The sequence below is a fragment of the Lithobates pipiens genome, unplaced genomic scaffold, assembly GCF_037356315.1.
Source record: "Lithobates pipiens isolate NorthernLeopardFrog02 unplaced genomic scaffold, aLitPip1_a1.2 Scaffold_19, whole genome shotgun sequence".
NCBI classification, from domain to species: Eukaryota; Metazoa; Chordata; class Amphibia; order Anura; family Ranidae; genus Lithobates; species Lithobates pipiens.
In genome coordinates, this window is record NW_027507764.1 from 34903935 (window position 1) to 34920177 (window position 16243).

The 16243-nt window shown below is 51.9% G+C and overlaps 1 protein-coding gene across 1 annotated transcript in view; it reads right to left on the bottom strand.

Annotated features, from left to right (window-relative positions):
• The window catches only part of IBA57 (iron-sulfur cluster assembly factor IBA57), a 30860-nt gene that overhangs the window by 8633 nt on the left and 5984 nt on the right, over positions 1 to 16243 (bottom strand). The window contains exon 2 of the mRNA XM_077490635.1: positions 292 to 632. Within this exon, the coding sequence (XP_077346761.1) occupies positions 292 to 632 (341 nt within the window). The remainder of the gene's footprint in view (positions 1 to 291; positions 633 to 16243) is intronic.

The following is a 16243-nucleotide window of genomic DNA, read 5'->3' on the forward strand; positions in this document are numbered from 1 at the left end:
AGATCAAACACAATAACACACAAAGAATCAAAGCCATTCATTGTGTACAATTGTCATATGATCTGCTGTGATTGGTCACAGTGATCACATGGTACCGGCTGTGGCTGGTACACCGATCTGTGATTCGCCCTGTCCGGTGGACACAGCCGGTGACAGATCGCGGCAGACACGCGTTGGGAGGAACGTCATGACTTCCACTTCAAACAACGAATGTCCCACCCCGTCACTTTTCTATAGGCTGGGCGGGAACTGGCTAATCACATCACTAAGTTTCCCATCCCCCATACCCACCATGTTCATATCGGTGCTTGCAATATTCCTCGTAGCTTCCCGGCTGAGCCTTGGGCAGCAGGTCCGTTATATTCCCCTTCGTCCCGGCCACAATTCTCCACCCCATAACCGGCACTCGGGGGTCAGGGCTGCACACCACCACGGGGCTCGGTGGCCTCTCCCCCGGAGGATCCTGCGGTTTCTGACCTGGAAGCACCGCCCACACCGACAACTCCGGGCAGGGCGCCACCTCCACCTTCTTGCGGAAGTTGTAGACCTGCAGATGTTTCTGGATGGGCCCCAACGCCTGCATGTCACACTCCAGTAGCATGTCAGGCTGTCCATCCGCTTCCGAGGAGAGCCTGGAAGAGTAATCAATGGTCAGTTATACAGGACACAATATATACTGTAAAAATAACATAATATATATAATATACACTGTAAAAATAAATATAATAAAAAAAAAACAATATAAATATTATAATTATTATTATACACAATTTATATAGCGCCAACAGTTTATGCAGCGCTTTACAATGTAGAGGGGGAGACAGCACAGTACAGTACAATACAGAAGGGACAGAAGGCCCTGCTCATAGAGCTTACATTCTAAAGGGAGGGGGTGGTGGAACAAAAAAAGGTAATAGATGCGGGGAATGATAATCATCATGATCAATCATAATAATAATAAAAATATTATTATTATTATAATAATAAATATTCAAAAAATTATATTAAAAATATTCTAGAAAATAATATTATAAAAATACAATAAAAAGAAGAATATAAACATTATAATAATATCAAAGTAAAATAAATAAAAATATAAAAACAAATTTTATTGTAATAATAAATAATTACAAAAATAGAAAAATAATAATCTAAAAATAATAAGACTAATATAAATATTCAAAAAATATAATACAATAATTATAATAAGAATATAAATATTATCACAGTAGAAAAATTAAAATATTATCAGAATATTAAATAGTATATATTTTCTAATAATCATCATAATACAATTATAAAAATATAAAAATAAGAATATTATAAAATAATAATAAATACTAATATAAATATAATAATAATACAAATATTATAAAAAAAATATATACTGCATACTGATCAAGCACAGTGTTAATATCACAGATTATGCCGTTACAATGGCCCCTAAAAGTGAGTGGGATATATTAGGCAGTAAACAAGTTGTTCCTGAAATTGATGTGTTAAAAGCAGAAAAAAAAACAGCGTTAGACTTACCGGTAACTCTTATTTTTTGGAGTGTTCCAGGACAGCCTCTGAGATATAGGGCTCGTCCCTCCGGGACAAGAAACACGTCTACCCAATCAGATAAAAAAGGTGGTCCTCCAGGCCCTCCTCAGTTTAATTTAATCCAAGTACCGCTGGAAGGCTCTCAAAAACATAACACACTAACAACAACGTCAGTAGGCATCCTCACCACCAGTCAATCTAAAGAACCCCGGGTGGGAAACCAGGCTGTCCTGGAAGACTCGTAGAAAAAGTTACCGGTAATGCCGCGCACACACGATCAAACAATCGGGTGGAAAAGTCCGGCAAACTCAAGTCCGCCGGACAATCCCCCCGTGTGTAGCCTCCGGCGTACTTTTTTTTACCCGAACGTACAGCGGACTTAGAAAGTAGTTTTGCCCTCCAATCTTCCTGCCGGACTTGTATTTCGGCAGACAATCCGGCCGTGCGTATGCCAGTCCGCGCGCCCCCCCCCCACCCCAAAGCACCTTGTCCCCATGTTGATGAGGACAAGGGCCTCTTCCCAACAACCCTGGCCGTTGGTTGTTGGGGTCTGCGGGCGGGGGGGCTTATCGGAAACCGGGAGCCCCCTTTAATAAGGGGGCCCCCGGATCCCGGCCCCCCACCCTATGTGAATGAGTATGGGGTACAATGTACCTCTACCCATTCACCTGTAAAATAAAGTAAAAAAAAAAAAAAACACAACACACAACATAAAATAGTTTATTGCACAGCTTCGGGGGTCTTCCGTCTTCGGGGGTCTTCTCGCCGGACTCCTCCGCTATCTTCTTCTAGCTCTTTTACTAGCTGAGGAGCCAGGCTTTCTTCCTCGCCGCCACCCTCTTCTTCCGACTTCGGGAGTCTTGTCCCCCTCTTCGGTTCTTCTTGCCGGGCCACCGCGCCTTCTTCTAGCTCTCTTACAGGCGGTGGCCCGGTCATCTGTCGCCGCTGTCGTCACCGCCTTCTGTTCTTCTCTTCAGATATTGCCTCTTTGCATCCTCCGCTCACAATGGCTCCGACGCGACGCGCGGCGACTTATATAGGGACATCGCCGGATGATGTCCCCGCCCATTATGGTGTCACAGTCCCAGAGGATGCTGGGACTGTGACATAATAGGCGGGGACATCATCCGGTGATGTCCCTATATAAGTCGCCGCGCGCCTGGTCCCCGTCATTGTGAGCAGAGGGAGCGACGAGGCAACATCTGAAGAGAAGAACAGAAGGCAGCGACGACAGAAGACTGGGCCACCGCCTGTAAAAGAGCTATAAGAAGGCGCGGTGGCCCGGCAGAAGAACCGAAGAGGGGGACAAGACCCCCAAAGTCGGAAGAAGAGGGCGGCGGCGAGGAAGAAAGCCGGGGCTCCTCTGCTAGTAAAAGAGCTAGAAGAAGATGGCGGAGGAGTCTGGCGAGAAGACCGCCGAAGACGGAAGACCCCCGGAGCTGTGCAATAAACTATTTTATCTTGTGTGTTGTGTTTTTTTTTTTTACTTTATTTTACAGGTGAATGGGTAGGGGTACATTGTACCCCATACTCATTCACATAGGGTGGGGGGCCGGTATCCGGATTCCGATAAGCCCCCCGCCCGCAGACCCCGACAACCAACGGCCAGGGTTGTCTGGAAGAGGCCCTTGTCCTCATCAACATGGGGACAAGGTGCTTTGGGGTGGGGGGGCCGCGCGCCCCCCCTTCCCCAAGGCACCCCCCATGTTGACGGCACGCGGCCTGGTACGGCTCAGGAGGGGGGGGGGCGCTCGCTTGTCCCCCCCTTTCCTGGCCGGCCGGGTAGCGTGCTCGGACAAGGGTCTGATGTGGACCCGTGGGGACCCCCACACCGTTTTTTTCGGCGTTGGGGTTCCCCTTTAAGTCCATACCAGGTGGCGGGGCCAGTGACTTCTCCTTCGTGGGCCCCGCCTACCTGGAGACGCGCTCAAAATGAGTGGACTTTCCTCCGCGTGTGTGGGCGAGTCCGTTCATTTCAAAAGTACGGCGGACTTAGTACGCCATATTAGTCCGCTGAAAAAGTGCCGTGTGTGGGCAAGTAGCCCGTTCGGAAAGTCCAGCGGACAGTCCGGCGGATAGTCGGCTACGTGTGTACGCGGCATTAGTCTAACTCCAGTTTTGACCTTTCGTCTTCCAGGACAGCCTCTGAGCTGATAAGCAAGGAACCTACCTTGTCAGGGTGGGACCACTGCCAGGAGGACCTTACGTCCAAAAGTCTGCTCCTTGCCAGACAGTAATGCCTTGCAAACGTAGAGTATCTGGACCAAGTTGCTGCCTTGCAGATCTCCTCTGGAGAAGGGCCAGCCCTCTCTGCCCGTGAAACAGAAACTGCCCCGGTAGAATGTGCCTTTACTAAGCGTGACTGCTTCCCCTCCAACTCATAAGCCTTAAAGCGGTAGTAAACCCGCAATTTTTTTTTTTTTAAACCTGCAAAGCAAAATGCATAATGAGCTAGTGTGCACCGCATACTAGCTCATTATGAAATACTTACCTTAGAACGAGGCCCCGACATCTGGCCCGATCCACGCCAAGGGAGCTGACATGCTCCCTCTGCGTTTCTTCCGGGTATCCGTAGTGAGTGGCCGGAGCCGCAAAATCGTCACTCCCGCGCATGCGCGTGGGAGATTTCATTCCCGGCCGGCGGCCACTGCCGGATTTTCAGGCCGAGAATCCCCTTGTGCGCATGCGCCGCTGCAGTCAGCGGCGCATACCGAGGGGAATAGCTCCTAAACCGTACAGGTTTAGGAGATATTTTTTTTACCTACAGGTAAGCCTTATTATAGGCTCTCCTGTAGGTAAAAGTTAAAAAATTGGGTATACAACCACTTTAATGATCGCCAATCTTATCCATCTAGCGATAGAAGATTTAGATGCCTTGGACCCCTTGCGAGCGCCCGCAAAATTAACAAAAAGCGAATTTGACTTCCTGACGCCCTTAGTGGCTTCTAAAAAAAGTAAAAGGCTTCTTTTAACATCTAACAAACTCAAAAGATCCTACCTCATCCCGCTCTGAGAAAGAAAAAAAAAATTCGGCAACACAATGTCCTGTGTCCTATGAAATGTGGACACTACCTTAGGGAGAAAGCTAGGGTCAGTCTTAAGCACGACCTTGTCCTCTAAAATTAACAGAAACGGCTCCCTGATCGAGAGAGCCTGCAGATCACTCACCCTTCTGGCAGAGGTGATCGCTATCAGAAACACCGTTTTAAGCACTACCCACTTCAGAGATGCCTGCTCTAAAGGGTTCAAAGGGACCAAGGACAGGTCCTTATCCTCACAGGCCTGGATCTTGCTAGAGCTTGGAAAAAATCCTTGACAAACAGATTCTGCTGGAGTGAGGTCTGAAGGAAAACACTTAAGGCCGCAGTCTGTACTTTTAAGGCACTGATAGAAAGACCCAGCTCTACCCCCGCCTGAAGGAAGTCTAGGACCACCGGAATACCCGGGATGCTTTACTCCCTGCTTCCATAACCAGGAGTTAAACCTTTTCCCTATCTTGGCATAAATTGCCCTAGTTACCAGTTTACGGCATTCCAAAAAGGACTTAACCACTCAGATACCAGGCCGTAAGATTGAGTTCTACATCTGCGGATGTAGAATGGGCCCCTGAGAAACAAAATCCTCCCTGACCGGAAGAGATAATGGGGGATGAATGGCCAACCTCTTCAGACTGGCAAACCAGGGTCTCTTTGGCAAAAATGGTGTCACCAAGATGAGGTCTGTTGCCTCTGTCAAGAACTTCTGCAGAACCTCTGCTATCATCCTTACTGGAGAGAAGGCGTAACAAAGACCGAATTGCCAAGGATTGGCAAAAGCGTCTATCCCCCTGGCCTGATCCTGCGGGTGAGTGGAAAAGAATTGCGTCACCTTTTTGTTGCTCTCCGAGGCAAATAGGTCCATCTCCGGCCTACCTCAGCCCAACGCAATCTCCTCGAACACCTCCCTGTTGAGGGACCACTCGTCCTGGCTTACCTGCTGCCGGCTGAGAAAATCCGCCAGCGAATTCTGAGAGTCCTTCAGATGAATCGCCGATATTGAGGACAAATTCCTCTCGGCCCAACAAAAGATCCTGTTTGCTATAGCTTGCAGCGTGGGGTTTCGGGTCCCCACCGCTTGTTCAGGTAAGCTACTGCTGCAGCATTGTCTGACCAAACCTAAAGATCCCACCCTTCTATCTGGGACTGGAAAGCTTCTATCGCTCTCAAAATCGCCAGAAGCTCCCTCTGGTTTGAGGAGCGGCCCGTCTCCACTGTCGACCAGGCCCCCTGAGCCAAGGCGCCCTCCAGGTGGGCACCCCAACCAAACGCACTGGCATTGGTCGTGACCACCTTAGCGGCCTGTCTGGACTAGGGCAGACCCCTGTCCAAGTTGTCCTGAGCCCGCCACCACCACAGCGATCTCCTGACCCCGGAAGCAAAGGGGCATAACCTGATCCAGGCTCCGCTCCCTGCCGTCCCAATAATGGAGCACAAGACCCTGCAAAGGGCGCTGATGCCTTACCCATGCCACCGCTAGAAAACAAGACGTCATCAGTCCCAGGACTCTCATAACCTCCCTGATCAGGGCTTCCCGACTGGATTGAAGCTGGGCTACCGCCTGCTCTACCTTCCTGATCTTTTCCCCCGGGAGAAACACCCTATCTCTACTGATGAGATCCTGTACCCCAGATACAGAACCTCCTGTGAATGGGTCTTTTCCTGGTTGATAAGCCACCCCAGTGAACGCAGGAAAACCAATGCCTCCTGCAAATCTTTCTCTAGCTGCTGGGACGAATGGGCTAGAAACAGGGGATCATCCAAGTACGGAATCACCGTTATAGCCCTGAGCCTTAACGGGGCTAGAGCCTCTGCCAAGACCTTGATAAAAATTCTTGGTGAGGCCGAAAGCCTGAAAGGAAGAGCCTGGAACTGGAAGTTTACCACCTCTGCGTTTATCTGGACTGCCAACCTGAGAAACTTCTGGGACTCCTGATGAATCAGGATGTGCAAATACGCATACCTGAGGTCTACTGTGGCCATGTGACAACCCCGAAATTGGTTACAGAAAAAAAAAAAAAATCGATTGAATCCGGAACCGTTTGTATTTTACAAACTTGTTCAGGATCAGCCTGAATTTTCCCAAAGGCTTCCTTACCATAAAAACATGGGAGTAAACTCCCAGGCCTCGTTCCTTCTGGGGCACCGGCACCCATACCTCTTGATCTACCAGGTCTCCCAAGAGTAGACCCAGGGCCTCTGCCTTCTCTCTGTGTTTTGGTAACCTGAAAATTTGAGGGGGGGACTGAAACAAACTCCAACCTGTAACTGTTCCCTATTACATCCCGTATGAATGAACTTGAGGTTGAAGCGGTCCATTGTGGGAGGAAGTTCCCCAGCCTTCCTCCCACTGGGACACAGGAGTCACTGGGATTTAGGGGTGGATTGAGGAGGATTAAATAAGATTCCTCCTCTACCTCGCCCCTTGTGACCTGACCAATGTTTCTTGGGGCAAACCACCCTCTCCTGCAGGTTCTGCTGCCTGGAACCTTGAAAAAAGCGCTTTCCTTCAACCTTTTTTTTTCCCTTTCTGGGAAAGCTTTTTTCCTGTCCTGCATGCGCTCTAACGCCTCCTGTAGGCCTGGTCCGAACAAGTGGTCCCCCCGAAAATGATAACCCGTGTCGCCTGTCCAGGCTTTAAGCCATACTGCCTTCCTGGCTTCATTCACCAATGCCGCTGACCTAGCCGCTAATTTAAAGTGGTTGTAAACCCTTACAAACCACTTTGACCTACAGGTAAGCCTAGATTAAGGCTTACCTGTAGGTCCAAGAAATATCTCCTAAACCTATATGGTTTAGGAGATATTTGCCCGAAAAAGGGCACCGCTGTCTACGGCGCATGCGCAGGCGCGCAGGCGCACTGAGCGCGGCATTTCCAAGAATGGAGCTGCCGCGCGTGTCGACTCCCGTGCGCATGCGCGGGAGTGACGTCATCGCAGCTTCGCCGAATGACAGCGGCGGAGCTGCGCGACCCCACCAACAAGATGGATGCGGCGGACTACAGGGGACAGCGGCGACTTCGCTGGCTCCTGTGTCAGGTAAGTGACACATAATGGGCTACTATGCGATGCGATGCATAGTAGTCCATTATGCTTTGCCTTTGCAGGGAATGAAAGAGGAAGTAAACTCATCAGGGTTTACTTCCTCTTTAACCAACTTTGCGGAGGCATCCGCTAAAAATCCTACTGCCTTGAACAGTAACGGGAATGACTTCAACAGCTGCTGCCTAGAAGTACCCACCGAAATATGCGACTGCAACTGGGTAAACCAACACTCTAGGTTTCTGGCCACACAGGTAGCTGAAAGGGCTGGCTTGAGCCCAATTGAAGAGGCATCCCAGGCCCTCTTAAGCAGCACGTCCCCCCCTTATTCGTGGGATCTCTGAGTGAACCCATGTCGTCAAAGGCCAAATCTGTCTTCTTAGAGACCTTGGCTAATGGGGCGTCAAGTTTGGGGACCTTGTTAAAGGGATGCGCTGCATGGGTTTCAAAAGGGAACCTCCGTTTAAGGCTGCCTGACCAGCTGCCCCCACTCCAGCAAAATCAAATCAATCAACGACTTTTACACGGGGAACACCCTGTTTTTCTGAGCACTGGACCCCGTGGTACATAAGGTCATGCTTGGAAATTTGGACCTGCTCTTCCCTAATTTCCATAGTGTCATATCGCTTTAAGAAGATCTCCAACATCGTCCAAAGATAACTTGTATCTGGATGCCCTAGAAGACTCTTCCTCAGAATCAGATGCTGACCCTGTCTGAGAGGAGGCTAGCGACCTCGGTACCCTCTCCTTATCCCCCTCCTGCTCCTGACTTGGCTCAGATAATGAGGACATGCTAACCGCCCTGGGTAAGGAAAAAGAGGGACCTTTACAGATGTCAAGACTTTGTGACATGCTGCCACAGAATCGTCCTTGACTAGACTACTAACACACTCAGGGCAAATCGGCTTCTCCCAACTGGCGCCTAACTTAGCCACATACACGGCACATTTCTTTCTAGGCAACGGTATCTGGGTTCTATCCTGTTTGACCTGAAAAAAAAGACAGACAAACAGGCGCCCACTAGAATACCTCCCCTGACCCACACCACTGTGCTTAGGGTATGCCTAGGAAGTGTCCTCCCCTCACCAGAGGTTCCCCACCCAGGGAGGGTTACTACGGTCTAAATGACCCCCCCCCCCCCCAGTGTAAGAACTGGTCTGCCCTCACCAAGCTTACCTGGGAGGTGCTGGAGCCTGCAGACCGTCAGTCCACCTGCACCACTGTGCCCTCCATAGTTCCAGCGTTCGCTCAGTCTCTGAGCCTTTACACTGCTCCAATATCCCTACGGCCACACCGCTGCGCCCTGGGGACTGGAACAGGTCCAGTGGCGCCCCCCGATGACGCGATGCTGGCGGAAGTGCGTCCCTCGCACCTCCGGAAGCTGGAACGCAGATGCCCGCCCACTCACGCCGCGTCATTCCTACGGCCACACCCCTCCTTGCCAGTAGCCGGAAACACGCCAGCCAAGGGATCCGAATGTCTCCCGCCCGTCATCCGACCGGCCACAGGTACCAGCTGGGTGAGATAGTGGGGATACTGCCGCGCACCGGGGTCCCCGATCTCACCGAACGGTTAAACAGCAGCGGTGGCTGCTAGCGACCCTCTCCTCCCCCTTACAGGACCGAGGGGTGCTACGGGCTAGGTCCACAAGGTGCTCTCCCAGGACACCCCCTGAGATAAGGAGGTCCCACCAACAGTTCCGACGTGCTCCTTCCCATCCGGCAGGAAACCAAAAAAATTAGGAGGGCCTGGAGGACCACTCTTTTTATCTGATTGGGTAGACGTGTTTCCTGTCCCCGAGTGAGGAGCCCTATATCTCAGAGGCTGTCCTAGAAGACGAAAGGAGAAAAAAATGTTTATCACAGTTTGTTGTGTACGGGGGCCGTGTAGCCGCAGACCAGTCAGGGTGCCCATGCTGACCCGTTTCCCCAGCTGGCTCATGAACATCAGGACTGGACTAGGGAGAAATGGAAGAAGGTGTCCTGGTCTGATGAATCACATGATATGGATGGACGGGTGGGTATACGTCACTTACCTGGGGCAGAGTGGGCACCAGGATGTAGTATGGGACTAAGACAAGCTGGTGGAGGCAGTGAGATGCTTTGGGCAAAAGTTCTGCTGGGAAACCTCGTCTCCTGCCATTCACGTGGCTGTTACTTTGAGACGCACCACCTACCTAAACACTGTTGGTGACCGAGTACACCCCTTCATGGAACTGGCATTCCCTGGAGGCAGTGGCCTCTCATCGGGATAATGTGCCCTGCCACACCGCAAAAATGGTTTGGGGAACACAACGACGAGCGTTGAATGTGGAGGCCAAGTCAACGTCATCCAGATCTCAATCCCTTTCGAGCATCTGTGGGATTTTCTGGGGGTGCGATCCGTGGATGTCCCACCTTCCCAGATCCCAGGACTCACCTGCCCCTCCATTAAAGCTGATGGACCCCATGACTGAGCTCAGGAGTGATGAGAGGCGTCTCTTGGTGGTTATTACTACCCAGGGGTGATCAGATGTCAGCTGGTCTCTATCTACCTCTAGCTTATAGTGCCTGCCACACCACCCCCAGGTCTGCAGATAGGGGGCGCACAGCCCTGGAAGCATAGTGGAAGTGTGTGGGGGGAGGGGGGTGGTTAGGGTTGTACTGGGGGGGTGTAGAAGCAGTCAGGCTTGTGAGTAAAAAACTCTTGTTGGGTTTTTATTGCTGTCTCGGCCCCGCTGGGGGTTTATTTTTCTTGGTGAAGATCATCAGAAAGAAAGAAGCTGGAGGCGTTGGTCTTCACTTCAGGGAGCGGTGGGAGGGGTGCAGATACTTTATCTGACCGGCACAGAGCACCGCTGCCCATCTCTGATAAATCCCGGGCTGGCTCGTCTTCTCCCGACACTGAACACCCAGAGATCTCCATGGAGGAGAAACGTCACGTCAGCCCTTTGCTGGTCCCTCGTTATCGGCGCCCTCCACCAACCACTTCTGTGCAGGACATGGGAAGACGTCTCCCCAATGTCATTACATGAGCCCCTCCCATTCTCCCCAACGTCATTACATGAGCCCCTCCCATTCTCCCCAACGTCATTACATGAGCCCCTCCCATTCTCCCCAACGTCATTACATGAGCCCCTCCCATTCTCCCCAACGTCATTACATGAGCCCCTCCCATTCTCCCCAACGTCATTACATGAGCCCCTCCCATTCTCCCCAACGTCATTACATGAGCCCCTCCCATTCTCCCCAACGTCATTACATGAGCCCCTCCCATTCTCCCCAACGTCATTACATGAGCCCCTCCCATTCTCCCCAACGTCATTACATGAGCCCCTCCCATTCTCCCCAACGTCATTACATGAGCCCCTCCCATTCTCCCCAACGTCATTACATGAGCCCCTCCCATTCTCCCCAACGTCATTACATGAGCCCCTCCCATTCTCCCCAACGTCATTACATGAGCCCCTCCCATTCTCCCCAACGTCATTACATGAGCCCCTCCCATTCTCCCCAACGTCATTACATGAGCCCCTCCCATTCTCCACAATGTCATTACATGAGCCCCTCCCATTCTCCCCAACGTCATTACATGAGCCCCTCCCATTCTCCCCAACGTCATTACATGAGCCCCTCCCATTCTCCCCAACGTCATTACATGAGCCCCTCCCATTCTCCCCAACGTCATTACATGAGCCCCTCCCATTCTCCCCAACGTCATTACATGAGCCCCTCCCATTCTCCCCAACGTCATTACATGAGCCCCTCCCATTCTCCCCAACGTCATTACATGAGCCCCTCCCATTCTCCCCAACGTCATTACATGAGCCCCTCCCATTCTCCCCAACGTCATTACATGAGCCCCTCCCATTCTCCCCAACGTCATTACATGAGCCCCTCCCATTCTCCCCAACGTCATTACATGAGCCCCTCCCATTCTCCCCAACGTCATTACATGAGCCCCTCCCATTCTCCCCAACGTCATTACATGAGCCCCTCCCATTCTCCACAATGTCATTACATGAGCCCCTCCCATTCTCCCCAACGTCATTACATGAGCCCCTCCCATTCTCCCCAACGTCATTACATGAGCCCCTCCCATTCTCCCCAACGTCATTACATGAGCCCCTCCCATTCTCCCCAACGTCATTACATGAGCCCCTCCCATTCTCCCCAACGTCATTACATGAGCCCCTCCCATTCTCCCCAACGTCATTACATGAGCCCCTCCCATTCTCCCCAACGTCATTACATGAGCCCCTCCCATTCTCCCCAACGTCATTACATGAGCCCCTCCCATTCTCCCCAACGTCATTACATGAGCCCCTCCCATTCTCCCCAACGTCATTACATGAGCCCCTCCCATTCTCCCCAACGTCATTACATGAGCCCCTCCCATTCTCCCCAACGTCATTACATGAGCCCCTCCCATTCTCCCCAACGTCATTACATGAGCCCCTCCCATTCTCCCCAACGTCATTACATGAGCCCCTCCCATTCTCCCCAACGTCATTACATGAGCCCCTCCCATTCTCCCCAACGTCATTACATGAGCCCCTCCCATTCTCCCCAACGTCATTACATGAGCCCCTCCCATTCTCCCCAACGTCATTACATGAGCCCCTCCCATTCTCCCCAACGTCATTACATGAGCCCCTCCCATTCTCCCCAACGTCATTACATGAGCCCCTCCCATTCTCCCCAACGTCATTACATGAGCCCCTCCCATTCTCCCCAACGTCATTACATGAGCCCCTCCCATTCTCCCCAACGTCATTACATGAGCCCCTCCCATTCTCCCCAACGTCATTACATGAGCCCCTCCCATTCTCCCCAACGTCATTACATGAGCCCCTCCCATTCTCCCCAATGTCATTACATGAGCCCCTCCCATTCTCCCCAACGTCATTACATGAGCCCCTCCCATTCTCCCCAACGTCATTACATGAGCCCCTCCCATTCTCCCCAACGTCATTACATGAGCCCCTCCCATTCTCCACAATGTCATTACATGAGCCCCTCCCATTCTCCCCAACGTCATTACATGAGCCCCTCCCATTCTCCCCAACGTCATTACATGAGCCCCTCCCATTCTCCCCAACGTCATTACATGAGCCCCTCCCATTCTCCCCAACGTCATTACATGAGCCCCTCCCATTCTCCCCAACGTCATTACATGAGCCCCTCCCATTCTCCCCAACGTCATTACATGAGCCCCTCCCATTCTCCCCAACGTCATTACATGAGCCCCTCCCATTCTCCCCAACGTCATTACATGAGCCCCTCCCATTCTCCACAATGTCATTACATGAGCCCCTCCCATTCTCCCCAACGTCATTACATGAGCCCCTCCCATTCTCCCCAACGTCATTACATGAGCCCCTCCCATTCTCCCCAACGTCATTACATGAGCCCCTCCCATTCTCCCCAACGTCATTACATGAGCCCCTCCCATTCTCCCCAACGTCATTACATGAGCCCCTCCCATTCTCCCCAACGTCATTACATGAGCCCCTCCCATTCTCCCCAACGTCATTACATGAGCCCCTCCCATTCTCCCCAACGTCATTACATGAGCCCCTCCCATTCTCCCCAACGTCATTACATGAGCCCCTCCCATTCTCCCCAACGTCATTACATGAGCCCCTCCCATTCTCCCCAACGTCATTACATGAGCCCCTCCCATTCTCCACAATGTCATTACATGAGCCCCTCCCATTCTCCCCAATGTCATTACATGAGCCCCTCCCATTCTCCACAATGTCATTACATGAGCCCCTCCCATTCTCCCCAATGTCATTACATGAGCCCCTCCCATTCAGGATCAGGAGGGAAATAAGGAAATGACCTTCCTCTGATGCACTTGGTACAAACCACACATTGAATCCCATGGATGTCATGTAAATTGTTATCCCCACCGCACAGGACTCCGACACAAGAGAACTGTCCATCCCCACCGCCGGGAGCCTATAAAACTCTGAGTGGCTAACAGGGCTTCAGCCATCTCTTGCCTGGTGCTACATTACATACTGATGACCCCCGCACTCTCTACATACGCACACACCTGACCCCCGCACTCTCTACATCACACACACACCTGACCCCCGCACTCTCTACATCACACACACTACATCACACACACACACCTGACCCCCGCACTCTCTACATATCTACATATACACACACACACACACACACCTGACCCCCGCACTCTCTACATCACACACACACACCTGACCCCCGCACTCTCTACATACACACACCTGACCCCCGCACTCTCTACATACACACACACACACACACACACCTGACCCCCGCACTCTCTACATACACACACACCTGACCCCCGCACTCTCTACATACACACACACCTGACCCCCGCACTCTCTACATACACACACACCTGACCCCCGCACTCTCTACATACACACACACCTGACCCCCACACTCTCTACATACACACACACCTGACCCCCGCACTCTCTACATACACACACACCTGACCCCCGCACTCTCTACATACACACACACCTGACCCCCGCACTCTCTACATACACACACACCTGACCCCCTCACTCTCTACACACACACACACACCTGACCCCCTCACTCTCTACACACACACACACACACACACACACACACACACACCTGACCCCCTCACTCTCTACACACACACACACCTGACCCCCTCACTCTCTACACACACACACACACACACACACCTGACCCCCTCACTCTCTACACACACACACACACCTGACCCCCGCACTCTCTACATACATACATACACACACACACACACACACACACACACACACACACCTGACCCCCGCACTCTCTACATACACACACACCTGACCCCCACACTCTCTACATACATACACACACACACACCTGACCCCCGCACTCTCTACATACACACACACCTGACCCCCGCACTCTCTACATACACACACACCTGACCCCCGCACTCTCTACATACATACACACACCTGACCCCCGCACTCTCTACATACATACACACACCTGACCCCCGCACTCTCTACATACATACACACACCTGACCCCCGCACTCTCTACATACATACACACACCTGACCCCCGCACTCTCTACATACATACACACACCTGACCCCCGCACTCTCTACATACATACACACACCTGACCCCCGCACTCGCTACATACATACACACACCTGACCCCCGCACTCGCTACATACATACACACACCTGACCCCCGCACTCGCTACATACATACACACACCTGACCCCCGCACTCGCTACATACATACACACACCTGACCCCCGCACTCGCTACATACATACACACACCTGACCCCCGCACTCGCTACATACATACACACACCTGACCCCCGCACTCGCTACATACATACACACACCTGACCCCCACACTCTCTACATACACACACCTGACCCCCGCACTCTCTACATACACACACCTGACCCCCGCACTCTCTACATACACACACACCTGACCCCCGCACTCTCTACACACGCACACACCTGACCCCCGCACTCTCTACATACATACACACACACACACACCTGACCCCCGCACTCTCTACATACACACACACACACACACACACACACACACCTGACCCCCGCACTCTCTATATACACACACACACACACCTGACCCCCGCACTCTCTACACACACACACACACACACACCTGACCCCCGCACTCTCTACATACACACACACACACACCTGACCCCCGCACTCTCTACATACACACACACCTGACCCCCGCACTCTCTACATACACACACACCTGACCCCCGCACTCTCTACATACACACACACCTGACCCCCGCACTCTCTACATACACACACACCTGACCCCCGCACTCTCTACATACACACACACCTGACCCCCGCACTCTCTACATACACACACACCTGACCCCCACACTCTCTACATACATACACTCACACACACGCACACACCTGACCCCCGCACTCTCTACATACACACACACCTGACCCCCGCACTCTCTACATACATACACACACACCTGACCCCCGCACTCTCTACATACACACACACACACACACACACCTGACCCCCGCACTCTCTACATACATACACACATACACCTGACCAGCGCACTCTCTACATACATACACACATACACCTGACCCCCGCACTCTCTACATACATACACACACCTGACCCCCGCACTCTCTACATACATACACACACCTGACCCCCGCACTCTCTACATACATACACACACCTGACCCCCGCACTCTCTACATACATACACACACCTGACCCCCGTACTCTCTACATACATACACACACCTGACCCCCGCACTCTCTACATACATACACACACCTGACCCCCGCACTCTCTACATACATACACACACCTGACCCCCGCACTCTCTACATACATACACACACCTGACCCCCGCACTCTCTACATACATACACACACCTGACCCCCGCACTCTCTACATACATACACACACCTGACCCCCGCACTTGCTACATACACACACACACACACACCTGACCCCCGCACTCTCTACATACACACACACACACACCTGACCCCCACACTCTACATACACACACACACACACACCTGACCCCCGCACTCTCTACATA